At 39.5% G+C, this 18,021-nt stretch overlaps 1 protein-coding gene across 5 annotated transcripts in view; it reads left to right on the top strand.

Moving 5' to 3' along the window:
* The window catches only part of KITLG (KIT ligand), an 87,127-nt gene that overhangs the window by 10,608 nt on the left and 58,498 nt on the right, over nt 1–18,021 (top strand). For 2 of the 5 annotated variants that reach the window (XM_081822177.1, XM_081822175.1), the window contains exon 2: nt 817–943. The exons of 2 other annotated variants lie outside the window; for them this stretch is intronic. In XM_081822177.1, the coding sequence (XP_081678303.1) occupies nt 923–943 (21 nt within the window). In that variant the 5' untranslated portion in view covers nt 817–922. Of the gene's footprint in view, nt 1–816; nt 944–16,615; nt 16,666–18,021 lie in introns of all 5 variants that reach the window. One more of the 5 variants, XM_081822176.1, reaches the window with a different exon arrangement.

Genomic DNA, 18,021 nt, shown 5'->3' with positions numbered 1-18,021 from the left:
TTTTTTTTAAGATTTTATTTATTTATTTGAGACAGAGAGAATGAGAGAGAGAGAGCACATGAGAGGGGGGAGGGTCAGAGGGAGAAGCAGGCTCCCTGCCGAGCAGGGAGCCCGATGCGGGACTCGATCCAGGGACTCCAGGATCATGACCTGAGCCGAAGGCAGTCGCTTAACCAACTGAGCCACCCAGGCGCCCCATACCCTGATGTTTTGATTGTTTAAACAAATGACTGTCCGAGTACCCTTATGAGCAGTATCACTATGTAACTTAGTAATACTTTATTGGAAATTAAAGTGTTAGCTAGAAGGAATCATTTGAGAGGAGGTGAAGGAGACAACAGAACAGAGGTGTGATGGACCAAATAGACACCAGTTAGATGGCCTGCTTTGGTTGGCTAAGCACGTAATCCTGAGCCTCAGTTTCCCCAACTGCTGAACAGGCAGACCAATAGTACCTTTCTCAAAGGTGGTTATGAAGATTAAATGAAATAATCCACAAAATCCCTTAGTCCAGTGCCTGGCACATTGGAAATACTAAATCAAACATTTGCTATTATAATGAGCACTAAACAAATGGTAAGTTTATCAGTATCAATGACTTCTCTTAATTGCAAAGTCTCCACTGTCAGCATGAAAGGGAAAGTTGAAGCCGTTCATCCAGATAAGTCAGGCTTCAGATTCACTTTAGTCCTGAATAATTTGATTGTTTTCATTCCCTACTTTAAGAAAAATGGAAAAAGAGCTAAATGTGCATAATTATAATTGCAAGATAGTTTACCTAGGAGCAAAGTTACTTCTTTCTATCATGTGCCCAAGGTCACAGAGCTAATACGAGGTAGAGCTGCTTTATGAACCAGGCGGTCTGGAACCAGAGTCTGCATTCCTAAACTCTGTGCTACACCTGGAACTGGAGGGACAGAACATGAGTCCTTTCCATGAATTGGTGAGTGATTTCCTATTTTCCCTATCTGGGAGGAGAAGTCATTTTCAGCATCAGCAGAAATATAGCCACTTGTCAAGGGAAAGTGAAAAGAGTTTTTGTGTCAGAGCTCCTAAAGCTTTCCCTCTGGCTTTTGATTCTAGCTTGCTGAGGGGTCTTAGGTAAATTATTCAACTTTGCTTTACCTTTTCTTACCCAGAACTTTCTCTTCCATAAAATAATAATTCTTAGCAGCTTTCCTTCCTGCCTCTCTCCTCTCTTTTCCTCCCTCCAACCCCATCCTTTCCTTGTTTTCCCCCTTCCTTACTTTTTTAACTTAGAAATAGTATGTTGTGTACCTGCTTTGTGATTGTCACTCGCAGAATTACACTATTATAAATAATTTTCAGGCTTAACACATTTTCCTACTATATTGTTAAGCACAAAATTATATGTTTGTGCAAAAGTGCTTGACTCATTGGCCTCAAAGATACTTGAAAGAGCACAGACTTTGGGGTTAGAAGGAGGCCCAAGTCCTAGCTCTGTTATTCACCAAGACTGTGTGCATGTTATTAACATTCTTTCTTTAGGCCTTGATGTTCTCATATGTATAATGGAGTATTATGGGTAATAGTATGCAGTTGGAAGAATACAAAGATTAAATGAGATAATATATGGAAGTTCGCTGACCCAGAACTGATGTTTGATAGGTGGTATCTGTAATCTTTTGGGCTGTATTTTACCAGCAAAAGATCAGTATACATCAGACTATGTACTGTTTTGGTTTGTTCCATTTGTGTGGTGGCTATAATAATTTAAAAATCTGTTGTCATTGAAAAGCAGAGATTATGGGTGATTATGGGAAATGGGATTATGTAATGGTAAACTGAGATTAGTAAGGGGTCTGGATCAGGGTCAGCACCCTCCTTTGTAACTACGGATGCTGACATAGGTCTTGACTACCTCACAAGCTGGTGTGTGTGTGTGAGAGAGAGAGGTAATTACCAAAGTAGTGCTCTGTAGACTGTGCTGTTTTACTCAGGGGCCTAGGGTCATATTATTATTCTAAGCCTTGAGTGATTAAAAAATTCAAACTTTCCAAATCCTTAAAAGCTTTGTGTTTATTAATGTCTTCCAGAATAAGCCTGAAACAACTTCATGTATAGTATGTAGTGATAGCTTTGGAGACTGCTGGATCTGGAGTCACCTTTTCAGATTGGATGACTTTGAGTCACTTAATTCTTGTAACATTCTGATTATCTCATTTGTAAAATGAAGTTTCTAATAGTGTCTAATTCCTCAGATGGTTGTGAGGATTAAATGAGCCAAATACCCAGGCAAATGCTAATTGCTTTCAAGCAAAATGCATTTTTGCGTTCAAAACATTTTTTTCCTGTGTTTAATTTAATACTGTGTCAGAATCAACAGTTTGGGAGTGTTTTCAGTATGAATTCAGGTTTTATTTTCTTGTAGGTAATTGTGTTTCAAGAGTAAGGGCTTGATTGTCCAGGTTAATCTTCAAGTAAGTTTTGTGTCAGTCAAGACAAATCTTCAGGTAAACAAGCATTACATTCTTTGACAGAACATGAAACCGTTATGTCCCTTTGATGGAGTGCTGACTTGTTTAAGCATTTGTGAAAGACTAAAAACAGCTCCTGTTTTCTGACAGTGTATAATCTTAAGGCAGTTTCTAGAGGTTTCTTGACTGAATCTTTGATCATTGCTACTTCTGTGATTAAATAACCAATCTAGAAATGTGTGAAGTAATTTTGGGTTCAGTTCAGAGTAGATCTAACACAGAAACTTGAACCAAGACTGTGAAACCAAGGAGCAAAATTTCTTTTAAATGCTAATATATACAACGTCCATTATTTTCAAACTCAAAGGAGAACAGGATGGAATCACTGACATACATTATTTTTGTTAAGTGATTTAGGAGGAGAGCTGGAGTACAAGGGATCTTGTACTTGCATCTTTCTCTGAAAATCTGTGTCCTGGCATTTGAGGGGTTCTGCAGGAACATCAGAACAAGAATTTGCTAACACTGAAGATCATGTCTTGGTTTTAACTATGTGGCGTTGGTGTTTTAGTCCCTCCAAGGGTGTCCATTTCATTATCTAACAAAACAAATGGTGATTTCTGTCATTTCAAAAGTTCTAATGCACACAATCTAGAGTGATTAGAGGAGTCTCACTATGTAACTACTCTGGTTAAAATCCTCCCCTGACTTTTCATTATGAGCAGGATAAAGTCCAAACCCTCAATGCACTACACAGAGTTCTCTGATTTGGTTGTTGCTTATTTCCACCACTCTGAGTGGTGCATTTTATTACAGTGTCATCTAATAACGTACATGGTACGGTGATGTACCTACCACACTGCACTTGGTCTCGAAGGTGCTGTGGGCCCTTCCTCATCCATCTACCATTTGTCTAGCTGAGACAATCTCTCTTCTCAGAAGCCCTCTGTGATGTTTGTTTGCCCTTATTCTTCACTCCCACTTCCCTTGTGTTTAGTGATCTTACCATGTACTTCCATAGCATTAAAAAAAAAAAAATATGGGGGCGCCTATGTGGCTCAGTTGGTTAAGCATCTGACTCTTGGTTTCGGCTCAGGTTGTCATCTCAGGGTCATGAGATCAAACCCTGCATCCTGCTCTATGTGAAGCAGGGAGTCTGCTTGAAATTCTTTCTCTCCCTCTCCCTTTGCCCCTCCCCCCAACTCACATGCTTGCGCACTCTCTCTCTCTCTAAAATAAATAAATCTTCTAAAAAAATCATACTGGACACCTGGGTGGCTCAGTCAGTTAAGTGTCTGCCTTTGGCTCAGGTCATGATCTCAGGGTCCTGGATTGAGCCCCACATTGGGCTGCCTGCTCAGTGAGGAGTCTGTTTCTCCCTCTGCCCACCCCCACTTGTACTTTCTTTCTCTCTCTCTCTGTCTCAAATAAATAAATAAAAAACATTTAAAAAAATAAATAAAATCATATAGTGTGAAAACACTGTACTGAAATTATCTTCTTACTTACCTGTCTACCTGGCTAAATTGCCTCATAATTGGTATCTCCAGTTAGTGGCTCAGCACCAAAATCTTGGTAAAGATTTTCTGAACCAAAGTGTGATTAGATGTAGCATTCCGAACACCTATCAGTATTCTAAGAGTGGATCTGGGTATTTATCATCTTTATGCCTGCTGACCTCAGTTGATGTCTGACCTCAGATGATATAAGGAGAGTGATTTGGAAGGTGGGAAGAACTTTAGAACATTACTATTATGCATTGATGTCAATAAGAAATACATATAACGTACCCTCAGCACTGGCCCACACAAACATACATTGTTCAAACCTAATTCTGTTTGGAGAGAGAAATGGGCCACTTAGGTTTGTTAGAAGAGCATGGAGACCATGGATTTTAAAAAAAAAAAAAAAAAAAGGAGGGTGGGCAAGTTGCTGGCCATCTTTAAGGAAATAATACAATAGGCTGAATGGCAAGTGCCAGTGAGTGTCTGCCAATTCAAGATGTGTAGAAGGTCTAAAAGCCAGAAAAGATGTTAGACCTAATGCTGTTGCTGATGAAGGAAATACACACTTTATCTTCCCCCAATTCTCGCCATCTATGAGAGTGGTAGTGTGGATATTCCTCTTTGCAGAAGAAGAATATGAGCTTGGGGAGATTGAGCAACTTACTCCACATCTTAACATCTCGTCAGTCTTCAGACCTGGTGTGTTTGCTCCTAAGCCTTTGCTTCATACCGGTCTTTGTCATCTTGTATTGCCTAGATAGGGTGTTTTTCTTGATATATAATAATAGTAAGACTGTTGCAAATAGAGTAAACAGATTCTTCTTCCACAGCTTACCCGCATTCAAGATGCTTCCTTTTAGATTTTCTTTTCATAGTCTGTGCTAGTTAATAGTCAGTGCAGTAGACAAGGACAGGGTGTCCTATAGATTCAGACACTGATGTGTATAATCTCTATCTAGGAAAGTGAGGGAAGACAAATATGACAATAGAAGCTTTAGATGGTTCAATTTGAGTAGTTAAGAATTTAAGACAGGGTGGTTAAGGAATTTAGCAAAAAATGATGTTTCAGTACTTAAGATCAAAGATCTATTTACATGTGGAGGAAGGTCAGAGAAGGAGTAATAAAAAGTGATGTTTTCACGTTTCTTCTGTGACGAGAATCCACCATGTTAGTGACCCAGAGAGGTAATATAACTGCTGTACAGTGCTGGAATAGCAATATATAGTGTACTTTAAAAACTTCCTAAAACTCTTTTGATGCCAAGTTTTCCAAGTTCTGAAGTTTGAAAGTGGGTAAACTTGTAGCATGGTCTATTTCTTTTTCTTGTCTTTTCTTTTTTTTTTTTTTTAATCAGGTTAGCTCAGTTTGGGGCATAGAACGAAAAAGCTAACATTTCTGGACCCTATAAAACTTCTCAGATTTTAAGTAATTACTGTATCACAAAGAGCAAAGTCTACCTCCTGCCCTAATTTGCAAGTGAAAGCTCCAAAAAGTACCCTAAATGAGAGCTAACACACAAAAATTAAACAATGAAGTAGATGTGCAAAATTATTTGTGCAGATTTGGCACTTAAATCCTACAGCAGCTGAAGCATATCTTTTAAATTTCACTTAGCTGGATGCACTGCTCACACAGGCGTCTCTTCACTTCCTGAGGAAGTAGATCCCCATTTTCCCCCCTATGGTGAGAGAGTCTCTGTGCTACCCAAGCAGTCCCCCTGTTTACATTTATTCCCCCATCCTCCTTTGATTCCCCAGCAAAGCATCTGCTTTGAAAAGAAGCCCAAAGGATTATCTTGCAATTGGCTACCCACTCACCCTCTTTCCTGACCCAAGAAGAAAGTTCCTTTTTTTTTTTTTCTCCTGGCATTATTTAGAGTAAGAACTTGAGGGTTTAAAGAATATTTTTTCATATTCTTTTTTTTTTTTAACTAGGGAATATTATCAAGTAAGCTTCCAAATCCAACTTGAGGGAGAATTTTAGAACAGAAAATAGTTTACAGTTTACATTTCTTTTGAAGATGAACTCAGAATCCTTTTAAAAATTTTAAAAATCTGTGATGCCAATACTTACATCCTGTTACATTGGAAAAGATCTTCTTTTTAATTTCTGTTGTACATCTTCCTTTCTCTACTGGATTTGGAGTCTCCTTCTACATAGTGGTATTATGGAAAATGCTAAGTATAATTTCATGAACATCATGGTGAAAAATCGCAATAAAAGAGCCTGCCACTTATTATTGCATTTTCACACTAATAGGTACACCTAAAGCCTTTTTGAGGGGGGGGGGCAGAGAGTGTCATTTGAGTCAGCTGATGACTCCTCTGGCATGCAACTTTCTGTTTCTTACATCCAGGTCATGTGAGAGAGGAGCAGTAATAGTATGCCTCAGTTACTCTGAAGAAAGGTACCGTTTTTACTCTTAAGTCAAACTAGGAATGGATCTGGATGACAAAAAAAAACCACATTCAGTTCTATGAACTTTTTTTGGCCTGCTTTAGTAGGTATAAGTCAACCATTGCTTTGGGAAGCCATAAGATTAGCATTTAAAAGCTGAACCTAATGTCATCACTTCTGAACATGTCTTCTCCCAAGTGAAGTCCTTTTCTCCGCGTGTGTTCCCAGTGCAGAATCCCCATGAATATTTTTTTTTTTATTGGCTGCTTTAGAAATTTTGATCGATTGCAACTCATTGGGGAGACAGGGAGAAATTTATAGTTACCATATTCTGAATTCTAATTGAAGTACAGAGTTGTAGAATTCTCAGAGACTTCCATTGAACTTACTACAGCAAAGTACCTACATTCCAGATCTGGGGGGAGTTTTTTGTTGTGGTTTTGTTTTAATACCTGTTGGGTCAATAAGGGGAAGTAACTCCAAAATTGAACTTACCTAGTTCCTTTAGAGGGGGGATTCTGGGGACTTTACAGGCAGGTCAGCACTTTGGTCTATTATCCTACTTTGGCCACATCTGCTGGGAAAGGCATTTTTCTACTAGTTGTTCATTAAAAATTGTTTATTTAGCCCACATTGGGCTCTATGCTCAGCAGGGAGTCTGCTGGAGATTCACTCCCTCTGCCTCTCTCCCGCTTTGTGTGTGAGCTCTCTCTTTCTCTCTCTCTCAATTTTTTTTAAAGATTTATTTAGTATTTTTACTGCAAGGCACTGTGCTAGAGGCTAGAAATATAATAGCAAAAATTATCTTGTTGCTGTGCTTCATGGAACTTACAGTCTACCTTTGGTTTTATATCCTAATTTACCATTTTCATGGAGCTAGAGAAGTATTTAAAGGCAGAGAGAAAATGACTTGAAGTTCAAACCAAAAAGCCTTTAGCTAATGTCCCATTTTGAATAATTAAGAGAATGTTGCAACATTCCTCAAACTTGTCGTTAGGATTTAGCAGTTATTAGACCCTAGAGGGAAAAGTACAACAGCGGTTTATGGCCAACTGATGAGTAAAACTCTTCTGTTTATCCTGTATTCATTCATCTAAAAAATATTTATGAGAGCCTTCTCTGTACTCAGCACTGCTCTACCCACTCTGGACAAAACAGTGAGGCACTGAAAAGTACTGGCCTTATCGTGCTCCAACTCAAGTGCAGGAGACAAATTATAAGCAAAACTGGTGGGTGATGTTGCAATTCTCTTGTGTGAATGTGGACACCATCTGCTGAGAATTGAATCCTACATTATCCAGACCTTATCTGTGCCCCAGTTCCTAAACCCAAGCTTGTACTGTAACCATCATGGCCTGTTCTATAAAGAAGAGAGGATTTGAACTTTGTGGGTACTTCAGTGGCAATTTGCACTGTATGCAATCCACAAATGTGAAGGAACATACACTATGAGTGAGGGGCAGCTCAAGGTACTGGAGATAAAAGTGAAGAACAAGAATAATACAATTCTCATCCTCACACCATTGACATTCTTTTCAGTAGGGACAGGTGATCAAAAAGTCTACTAATTGGATAATGAAGATAATTTCCGATGAAAAGTGCTTCAGTGGAAATAAAACTGTGATATGAGAACGTTTGGGGCTACTTAAGATAGGTCACCTGGGAAGGTTTCTCTGAGCAGGTGTTCACACTGAATCCTGAATGATGAGAAGGACTTGCCTTTGCAGAGCCCAAGAGGAGAAAGCTCACAGCAGCAAGTGCAAAGGGCCTATGGCAGGAATATATTTCAGGTGTTTCAGGGACAGAAAGGAGGCCGGTGTGGCTGTTGGGTCTGGTGGGGAGAGAAAGGGTTGTGTGCTAAGATATGAGCACGGAGGTAGGCAAGTTTATGTTAAATAGGGCCTGATAGGCCTTGATCAGCAGCCTGCATGTCGCTGTAAATGGAATAGAAGGGTATTCCGAGATTTTAAGCGGGCAGCAAGTGCTGTTTTATATTCCCAGAGAACCACGCTATTGTTAAGTAGCAAGCATGCAAGCAAAGGAGGCTATTTAGCGGCCCTTGAAAGCCTTCTGGGCAGGAGTGGTGCTCGTACTCTAGCAGTACAGGAGGAGATGGAGAAAGGTGAATGTTGCAAGATTTATTTTGCTGGTAGAACTAGGACGTAACAGCCTGGATGTGGAAATAGGGGAACAGGAAGAATCAAGGATGGGGCCCAGGGTTTTGGCTTGAACCACCGTGCTTCGAGTTTGGGGATGCTTGTGCTAAGTGTGGTTGGAAAGATTGCAACAACAATAACCATGGAAGAATGGATAGGGGTGTGTGATTTGTCCGGTACTATACCAAGTGCTTTCCAACTAGAACTCCTTTTTGCCCTCAACAAGCCTGGGAAGTAGGTTCTACGATTAGGCCCATCTTGCCGGGAGGAAACCAAAGCAGAGAAAGATGAAGTGACTTTTCAGAGGCCACAAGGCCGGTCAGTAGCAGAGTAGAGATTCAAAGTTGGGCTTCTCTGTGCATGAGTAAACACGAATGTTTTCTAAAACTGTCTTGAATTTATTACTGAAGCTCTAGTTGACTTTTGAAACTCTGCTGTTTAGGTTAACATTCACCCATTACCCAAACAGTTCAGCCTCACTTTTACACCAGGTCAAAATGGGCCTGCGTACTTTGGGAGAGCTGATCCAAATCCAAGCCCTGGGGGAATTTCACAACCTCTTTATCCTCTTCCTGTGCTGATCTTTAATCTACAGGGAGCAGAACATACATGGAATGTGACCTTTACTATTAATACAACTTTTAGTTTTGACTTCAGCATCTAAAAGATTAGTAATAATGATTAAATAACTATGGCAGTCATGTCATGATCTGTCAGTACCAGGCATCTTGTGGGTGCTTTACATAACACTGTCTTATTTAATCGTTTCAAAAACCCAAAGAAATGCTATCCCTAAGAGAAGACTGAGGCTCACAGAGGTTACAGCATGTCAGTGATGGAATTAGGATTAGAATCCATGTCTTTGCTGATGTTCTTCTGCTCTAAACATCAGCTCCAACAACAATGAACTTTCAGTTGGAATTGTCTTGTTACCAAAGGAACATGTCCCGGGCATGTCAAGGATAAATGCTTTGTTGTGCTTTAGGTAGCAGAATTACATTAACATTCTCATGGATTGCCAATCAAAAAATTGCTTTTTTTTTTTTTTAAGTTTAAAATGATGCTTATCTTACAATTTGAATTTTGGAACACTAATGCAAAATTCCTAAGGAAAGTTTAGACTAAGCTTTATGAGAAATAATTGCTTAATAACTTGGGTTCTTTTCTCCTAGTATTACTTAGGGTTTAGGTACATGTGGTATAATCCATTCTAGCTAAACAGAAGGGGAGATATAATGAAATGTATTTGATGGCTTATAAAACCACTGGAGGGGCCAGAAGAGGAGGCTGAGCTTCCAGAATCCTTTGGTCACCTAGAACCCAGTTAAGTCCACTGCTTCCTTTAAAACTGTTACAGCTAGTGCAGGAAGCTGTTACTGCTCCTGACTGAAGGGACTCTTTGCTCCCACTACTATCCGAGTGAGCAAAATGCATGCCCAGCATCCAGCTCTTTTCTCAGAAATATCCTTCCCATATCAGTCTTGCAGGGTTGTACCTGATTGGCCGAGTCACCTCTGCAACTGTAGCTAATTGCAAAGGAGAAGAAGTGGAGAATATGCTAGGAGAGGGCTGGAGTGGAATTTGAAAGAGCCAATCCACAGTATCCTCTACACTCACTACTCCTACACTGTTCATTACATTTCACTTTTCTTCTTTCAAGTTGATCTGAATCAGGAGCTTCTAATATGTAGCCCTTGAACCAAATGCAACTTTGTATACCTTTTTAGACCTTTCTGTTTTCCCTAATGATACAGTACCCCTGAGCTAGGACAGCCTAAAATAGCTTGTTTCAGACTTTAGAGGATACCTAAAAATCACATGGAGGGCTTGTTAAAAGTGTACATTCCTGAGATGTACAGAAATTTAGATTTTATATGATGCTCAGGAATCTACAAACTCAGTAAACACCCCCAGATGATTACACACTTTCATCTAAAGGGAAGACAGCTGACTCCCTGTTTCAGTTAGAGCACTTTGAGTGAAAGGGGGGGAACATTTCAACAGTTTATTCAACTTAACCAAAGGCAGTTGGTGTGTCCAGCACACACTGAGTAATCAGGAATGCTTAGGCCATGACCTTTGCAAATCAGGCTTGCCATCTGATGTGATGTAGAAAATGATCAAGATTGTGAGTGTGCTTTAGCTCATGCCTTTAACCCCCACTGGTTCTGATGCTGTTTGGAAGCAGAGTACGAAGATTTAGTTTATTTTAATGTAGTAAAAAAAAGCCTAGGTGGGGAAAAAAACTCTGGCGATTTCTTGAGCTTGTTTCCTCAGATTAAGTTTTCTTAAAACTTAAAAGGCCCTGAGAAACCAAACTTGTCAGACTCCTGGTAGCTGATCTGACAAGACATCTGAGTACATTTAATTGCAACCATAGGAGAACAAAAAACACAAGAAGTTCTAGGAACTTCAGTCCTTCAGTCCAGATTCAGTACATGGGATCAGATAGCAACTGGAACCTACATTCATTTTTCCATCTCTCAGTTGTTCAGAATGCATAAGATATTGCAGATTTTGAAAAATTGCAGAGCTTTTTGATTTACCTGAGATTACACTTTCAGAAGTGAGTCATGTAGTTGAAAGAGTATAAATTAGAATTTGTTTTTATACCCTTTTTTTTTTTTTTGGAAAGCTACAACGCTCAAGAGTGCATATTGTGGTTTAATTTTAAGAGCAACTAACTGACATAATAGTGAACAACGCCATCCAAAAAGAACAAGGGCCTGTGGAGTACTGAAGGTGCATTTCAGAACTGTCATGATTTTTTTTTTTTTGCTATGTTTCTATACTTTGGCCAATTTTGGGGGCCTATCTCCTATTTCCTTGAAAATATATTTACTCGCAAAGAGAATTGGCAACAAATATGTAAATCTAGGTTCAACATTAAACTAGCACCCACCAATTTTCCAGAGTAGTTTGGTTTGTTACATATCCTCCTCATAAAATTGATTAGAATTAGTCATCAGTATCTCCCTAGAATACAGTGGATTATACTGTTCAAGGGAAGTCTCTCCCTGTGTTTTTATAGAACTGCTGTATTTTTGAAGAGCTAATGACCTATATTACCCTTGTTTCTAATGAAATAAGGTCTGCTGCTGGCGTAAATACTTCTTCTGTCATGTAAGTGTCTCACAAAATAGGAATAACAAAACTTGAACACCTAGGCCCTAGATTCTAGCCTGAGGTGTAGTTCGTTGCATGGGTTTTCACACAGTGGTGAAGCCTCTGAGCTCACCTGGCTTTCAGTAGCCACAGGTGAGTTGTTCCCAGGCACAGACCATTTAAGAAAGAGGAAGGCTGAGCTTATCACGATAGCTCCACTGTTCTTGAGCTGCCTTCTTTTCTACTAAGACCAAAGTTAATACTCTAGCCTTTCCAAATTACCTGCTCTCCTTCCTTTTCAAGCTTTCCTGGTATATCCTTCAGATTCCCCACACTCATTTATCCCTGTGAACCCACGGTGGATGGATTCCAATTCTATCAGTCCCACAGAAATGATCCTTGTCAGTGTCAACTCCATGAGGTGTTTTTCGGCAACCGTCAGGTTGACATCTTTATTTTTATTTTTTTTTAAGATTTTATTTATTTATTTGTCAGAGAGAGAGCACAAGCAGGGAGAGTGCAGGGGGAGCGGCAGGTGGGTGGAGGGGAGGCATGGGTAGAAAGCAGGCTCCCCACTGAGCAAGGAGCCCAATGTGGGACTTGATCCCAGGACCCTGGGATCATGAACTGGGCTGAAGGCAGACGCTTAACCGACTGAGCCACCCAGGCACCCCAAGGCTGACATCTTTTAGTGCTTGTTTTGTTGCTCATACTTGCCTTTTGTGCTTTCTTTTTACAGTGGCTGCAGGTCCCACAGTCAACTGATTTGCCTCTCCTGTGCTTGGCTTCTCATTGTCGCATCTATGCAGATAGTTCTTCTTCCTCCTTAGATGTGGTATCTGTCCTGCAGGGTTTTGGGTGATAATTTCCAATCTCCAGCTGCCACTTCTCTTACATATCCTGGCTCAGTGAAAAGCACTACTTCTTACCCAGTCACCTAAACTGGAACTTGAGGTCATTTGTGATTCCTCCCCTTTTTACCCCACACACTTTGTCAGTCACCCATGTCCCAGGCTACTTCCATATCCTCTTGAACTTATCCATTTCCCTCCACTCCCACTGCCTCTGCCCCAGTTGATGACTTCAGTGACCCCCATGCCCCCCAGTCTATCCTTCATGCTGATGCTTGATAAGCCTTTCAAAAATAAATCTGATCTTGATACTCCTCTGCTGAAAGTCCTTCCAGAGCACCCCATGTCTCTAAGATAAAATCCAAATCAATAAGCAGAATTGGGAGGACCTCTGCCTGTCTCTCTAGCTACGTCTATTTTATTGTTTATTCCTTGAAACTCATTTTCCAGTCATATCATCAATGTGAAGTTCTATGAAAATGCCTTGTTTTCCTACTTCTGTGGGCACCTGCTCTTTCCTCTGTCAGGGGTCTTCACCCCTGCTCTCTTTGATCGGGTTAACTTCACGTTTGAAGAATAGATCCTCTCCCAGGAGCTCTCTCTGAGCCCCTCCTTCAGTTCCCCTTTCCCAAAGTCAGGTTTAGCTGTCCCTCCTGGGACCCTCCCCTCTCTGCCTGTCTCCCTGCTGTGTTCCCTAGTAGTTTGAGCTTCCAGAGGCCAAAATCAATATCTTTGTCTTTATCTTACACACTTACATACTTATCAGGTGTTCATAAATGTTTGTTAAATGTATAGGTAGCTCTTCTTAGAAGTCTGAAAAGTACTCAATTTTGTTTTTACCAGAAGGAGCAACTTATATTTTATTTTGTTTGTTTTTCCTCTCCCTCTAGCTATGAAAATTTTTAAAAAGCTATAGTGAAGTATAGCTTGATTTACCTGTACTACTTGTTTACCCAGCCTAGTAATAATTTGACACTGTGACTTCAATCAAAAACTGATTCAGCCAAATGGACCTATATGCCATCCACTGCATAGGTATTTTAAATAAAATTGAATAGTTCATTAAATATAAATGAAGTCAGTTTTACTATCTGACTGGCCTGGTATTTTTCTTCCTAATATATAGTATAGGTCTTGGTTTAAACCCACTGAAGCATGTCTTACTCACCTGCAAACTCTGGTTGGTGGGAAGGTTACATGTAATAATATCTGCAAACTGCTCCTCCTATGTGTGGCCCTTAGTTAGATGTCAGTGTATGTGAGTCATTTTCCCTTTAAATAGCGTTTACATTTAGAGTAAGGACTGACCATCAAGGGTAATTTTTCTCATTTTTTTCCCATTGAAATTCTTGAATTTACTGTTTACATTAAAGCTGTTGCCTATCTTTTTATATTCAACAATTTATTTCTAGGTTGTTCAGTTTTCGTTAGTAGAGCATATTCACCACGGATTTTAGTGATCACCCATATTTTAGGATATTTTCATTTCATCTCACAAAAGGATCTACATGGAGAGATGTGGACATGTATCTTCACAAGATTTTAGTGCACCAGTTTGGACTCGAAGAAGCTGGTTTGAGTTTCACTTAGCTATCCTGTTAACAATCTCCTGGTAGCAGATTTATTTTTTCTCAACTTTACTATTACATGTTTCCTTTGCCCCTTTGAGCTTATTGGACAACCACTAGAGAAGAATTTGAGCCTGTGTAGGGATGATTAGGTATTTTCTCTATAATGTGTAACGGTATATTTTTTAAAAATTAAACATCTGAAGGAAGAAGTCACATAGAATTAAATGGTTCTTCCCTGAACCAGAATCTGTTGTTGGTTTACATTAAGGTTATTTTTGAAGGATGTTGTTCATATGGCCTCAAAAGACCTGAACTCAAGACTAATTACTATACCTATATCTTGGTAACTTGCTTTCCTGGTTCTGGGTAGCGAAGCCAGTTGGCCCGCTTCCAGAGCACATTTGGGCTACAAGGGAACTAACTGCTTGCTTTGCTAGCTGGCATTCAAGATTAAAGCGAAGATGAATGTTGTTTTTGGCAGCAGCTGCTGTTTTGTTCGGGGCAGACCTAATACCACTCTATAGGTCTGTGCATAAAGAAAACAAGCTACACAGACACTCCACTACCTTTCCAACTTTGGGAAGTGTGTAATGTGGGCCCTGGCAATGCATATTTTTAAAATCGCTTCTCAAGTTCACAGAGAGAAAAGTTTGGTTTTTGTCATTGTTGTTGTTTTCCTCCAAGTTTAGAAGCTTGGAATTTTCTGATTTCTCAAACAGCATTTGTAACCCTGATGTACTTGGGCTACCTGCATGTCTGTTTGTACTAAAGGAAAGAAGTGTGCAAAGCAACTTCTGTGATAACACACACATGTTCAGATCAAGTAAATAGTTTGCTTTAGAGGGACTTTGAAGCTCCTTTTCCTGGCATGTGGCTTTTTATTGTAAGGAAGGTTCTTAGGTTCAGAAAGAATTGATGATTGGGTGAATTTCCCACCGGGGTCTCTCAACAAACATGAGCCACCGGTAAGACCTTTGCCTTTCAGGGTCTCCAGCCTCATCTTCCTGTAGCTTTCCCCCATCTTCTTCAAAGTATCTTTTCAGTACTATCTGCCACCGTTAAAACCTCCCAGAAAAAGATCTGCTGTATCTGTCATTCATAATGGAGTATGAATGTTTGTCACTTTTCTTCCCTCTACCAAAACTGTTTCTGTCATGTGGCTTAGTCTAACAACACAACCACATTTCTTAGTCTTTTTTTTTTTCATCATGTAAATAATGTAAAGGCAATTTTTAGCAGTGAAAGGGTTATTGGAATTGTGTGTGATGTGGGGAGTATGTGGGGGACACTTTTGACGCATGCCTCTAAATAAAAACATCTAGAACTGCCGACAATAAGATTAGTTCAGCGTGTCTGTGCAATGAAAGGTTATCATGAAATGAGAGGTTATCACACAATGAGCGTGACCTAGAGAGAAAAGTTGTACTATGCTAAAACAAAGTAGCCAAAGAAAAATGTCATAGGCAGAAGCAGAGAATGTTAGGGGGGAAAAAAAAAAAAAGTGAGATGATTGCCCAAACTGAAAAGATACATTTTAGAGCAGAAGTCACAAACACAGGGACATTTTGCTTCAGCATTCTATCTCCGATAGGGTGTGTGCGCGAGCACATCCCCCCACATTTAGGCACCTGTATACCCTTGTTGGAGTTTCCAGAAATTAGAGAAAGAGGAAGAGAGAGAAAACAAAGATAAGTATTTTGGTGCTACACAGAAATACCTCACTTAACTGGAAGTCATTTGTTAACTGACACTACTCTAAACACAGTTGAGAACAAAGAAATAAATTGAAAAAAGCTTCTGAATCCAAAATCAGTGTCAAAATATCCGTATACTAAAGGTCATACTCTTTGTTCATGGAAGATTGACTTTATAAAGTCCTCTTCCCTATTCAGTTTGAAAAGTCCTTGTTTCCCTGGTTTCCTTGACAATCCAAAACCCATAACCCACACAACAAATAATTGCACAGCACCTGTAGTTTGAAAAGTTTTCATTTGATCCTCACCATTGCTCCATGAAGTAGGTAAGGCAAAAATTATTCTTATTCTCATCTTCTACACTGATAAACAGATGCTTTGAAAGACTAATTGGCTTCTTTGAGGTCACACGGTAAAGGGCTCAAGAGGTTTCCGGGATCCACGTTCTGCTCTCTGCTACCACCGGTTTTCAAAAGCATGTGGTTTTTTTTTTCTTTCTTGCCCATGGAAACCTTTGTTCAAATAAAATCTTACCCAGAAGCATGAACAAATAAAACAGAAAAAAACCAAGCTGCTTTGCTTAAAGCAGGGGTTGGGGGCCCAGAATACTGACAGGGGCAGTTTATTTTCCTTACCAGGAAAGCTTGGACATCACAATACTATGCCATTCATCCATTAATTCATTCAAAATTTCTTGAGCTCCTAGTTTTCTATTGCTGCTGTAACAAATTACCACAAACTTAGTGACTTATGAAACAATAGAAATTTATTAGGTTACAGTTTTGGGGATTCAGAAATCCAAAGTTGGTGGGCTTACTGAGCTAAAATCAAGGTGTCCGTGGGACTATGTTCCTTCCTGAAGGCTCTAAGGAAGACTTTGGTCCTTGACTTTTTCAGCTTCTGGAAGCCACTGGCATTCCTGGACTCCTGGCCCCTTCCCAGCAATGGCAAGTAAAGTCCTTATCATGTCACATCTTACCCCTTCTTCCCTTATTGCATTTCTCTAGCCAGAGCTAGAAAAGGTTCTATTTGTGAGGAGCCATAGGATTCTTTTGAACCCAGGGAATCCAGGGTAGTTTCTCCACCTCAACGTCCTGAGCTAAATCACATCTGTCGAGTCCATTCTGCCATACAAGGAAAAATTTCACAAGTTCCAAGAATTAGGGCCTGGCCATCTTTATGCCATTACTCTGCCTATCAAATCCACCCTCCATGGGCCATGTGTTTTTGTTGCTATTGAGACTACAGGAGGCTAGAAATAGGCATACTAGCAGTAAAATATGTTGCAAATATTGACCTGACAGCCTGGGAGAAACAGGTAAAGTGAGAAACCAACAAAAAATAAAATTTGAAAAACACTCTCTCAAACAAATACTGTACTTTGGAGCTACTTAGAGAAAGGCGGTCACAACTACGTACTTGAAATGCTTTCTCCCCCTACCCACCTTTTTTGAGGTATGAATGACAAAAATCGTATATATTCAAGGTATACAGTGTGATGTTTGATATAAGTATACATCACAAACTGACTACAATCCAACTATCACCTCATAGTTACCCTTTTCTTCTGTGTGTGGTGAGAACACTTGAGATCTACTCTCAGCAAACTTCAAGTATATAATATAGTCTTATTAACTATAGTCCCTGTGTTGTACATTAAGTCCACAGAACTTATTCATCTTATAACTGAAAGTTTGTACCCTTTGATCTAGGTCCTCCCCAGCCTCTCGTAACCCCCACTCTATTCTACCCTGTTACCATGAATTTGACTTTTTCTTTTCTTTTCTCTTCTCTTCTTTAATTTTCTTTCTCCTTTCCCTTTCTTTCTTTTTTTTTTTTTTTAGATTCTACATGTAAGTGAGATCATACAATATCTGTCTATGTCTGGCTTATTTCACGTAGTCTTTTATTTCATGAACCTGAATCATCAAAAAAAGTAAGGTTTAATACTTCTACCCACTGTTTAAGAAAAAAAGGAAATGTGTGTACTATATATTAGAAAAATGTCTATAATCTATATAGACTAATACTGAAAAATTACTTTTCTATATAAAGAAGTAAGCTCTGCATTTCAGCCCTCTCCTCTCACGTGAATACTGATGAGGGACATTACTCCCATGATTCCTCCTCTGTTCTAATGTTTAGTTATGCCAGAGTGAATTGTTGTTACAAAAGGCGAATATCCCATACTACTAGCTAAGTATATACAAAAATAAATTACAAGTTTATGTAACAGCTTTAAATGAAGTGCTTCAAGAAATAGTTTGTCAGAGATGTGTGACTGTATTAACAGATTTAATTTT

This window comes from Leptonychotes weddellii, chromosome 5 (assembly GCF_054177405.1).
Source record: "Leptonychotes weddellii isolate Sample4059 chromosome 5, ASM5417740v2, whole genome shotgun sequence".
NCBI lineage: Eukaryota > Metazoa > Chordata > Mammalia > Carnivora > Phocidae > Leptonychotes > Leptonychotes weddellii.
This window is presented reverse-complemented; position numbering and strand designations above follow the sequence as displayed.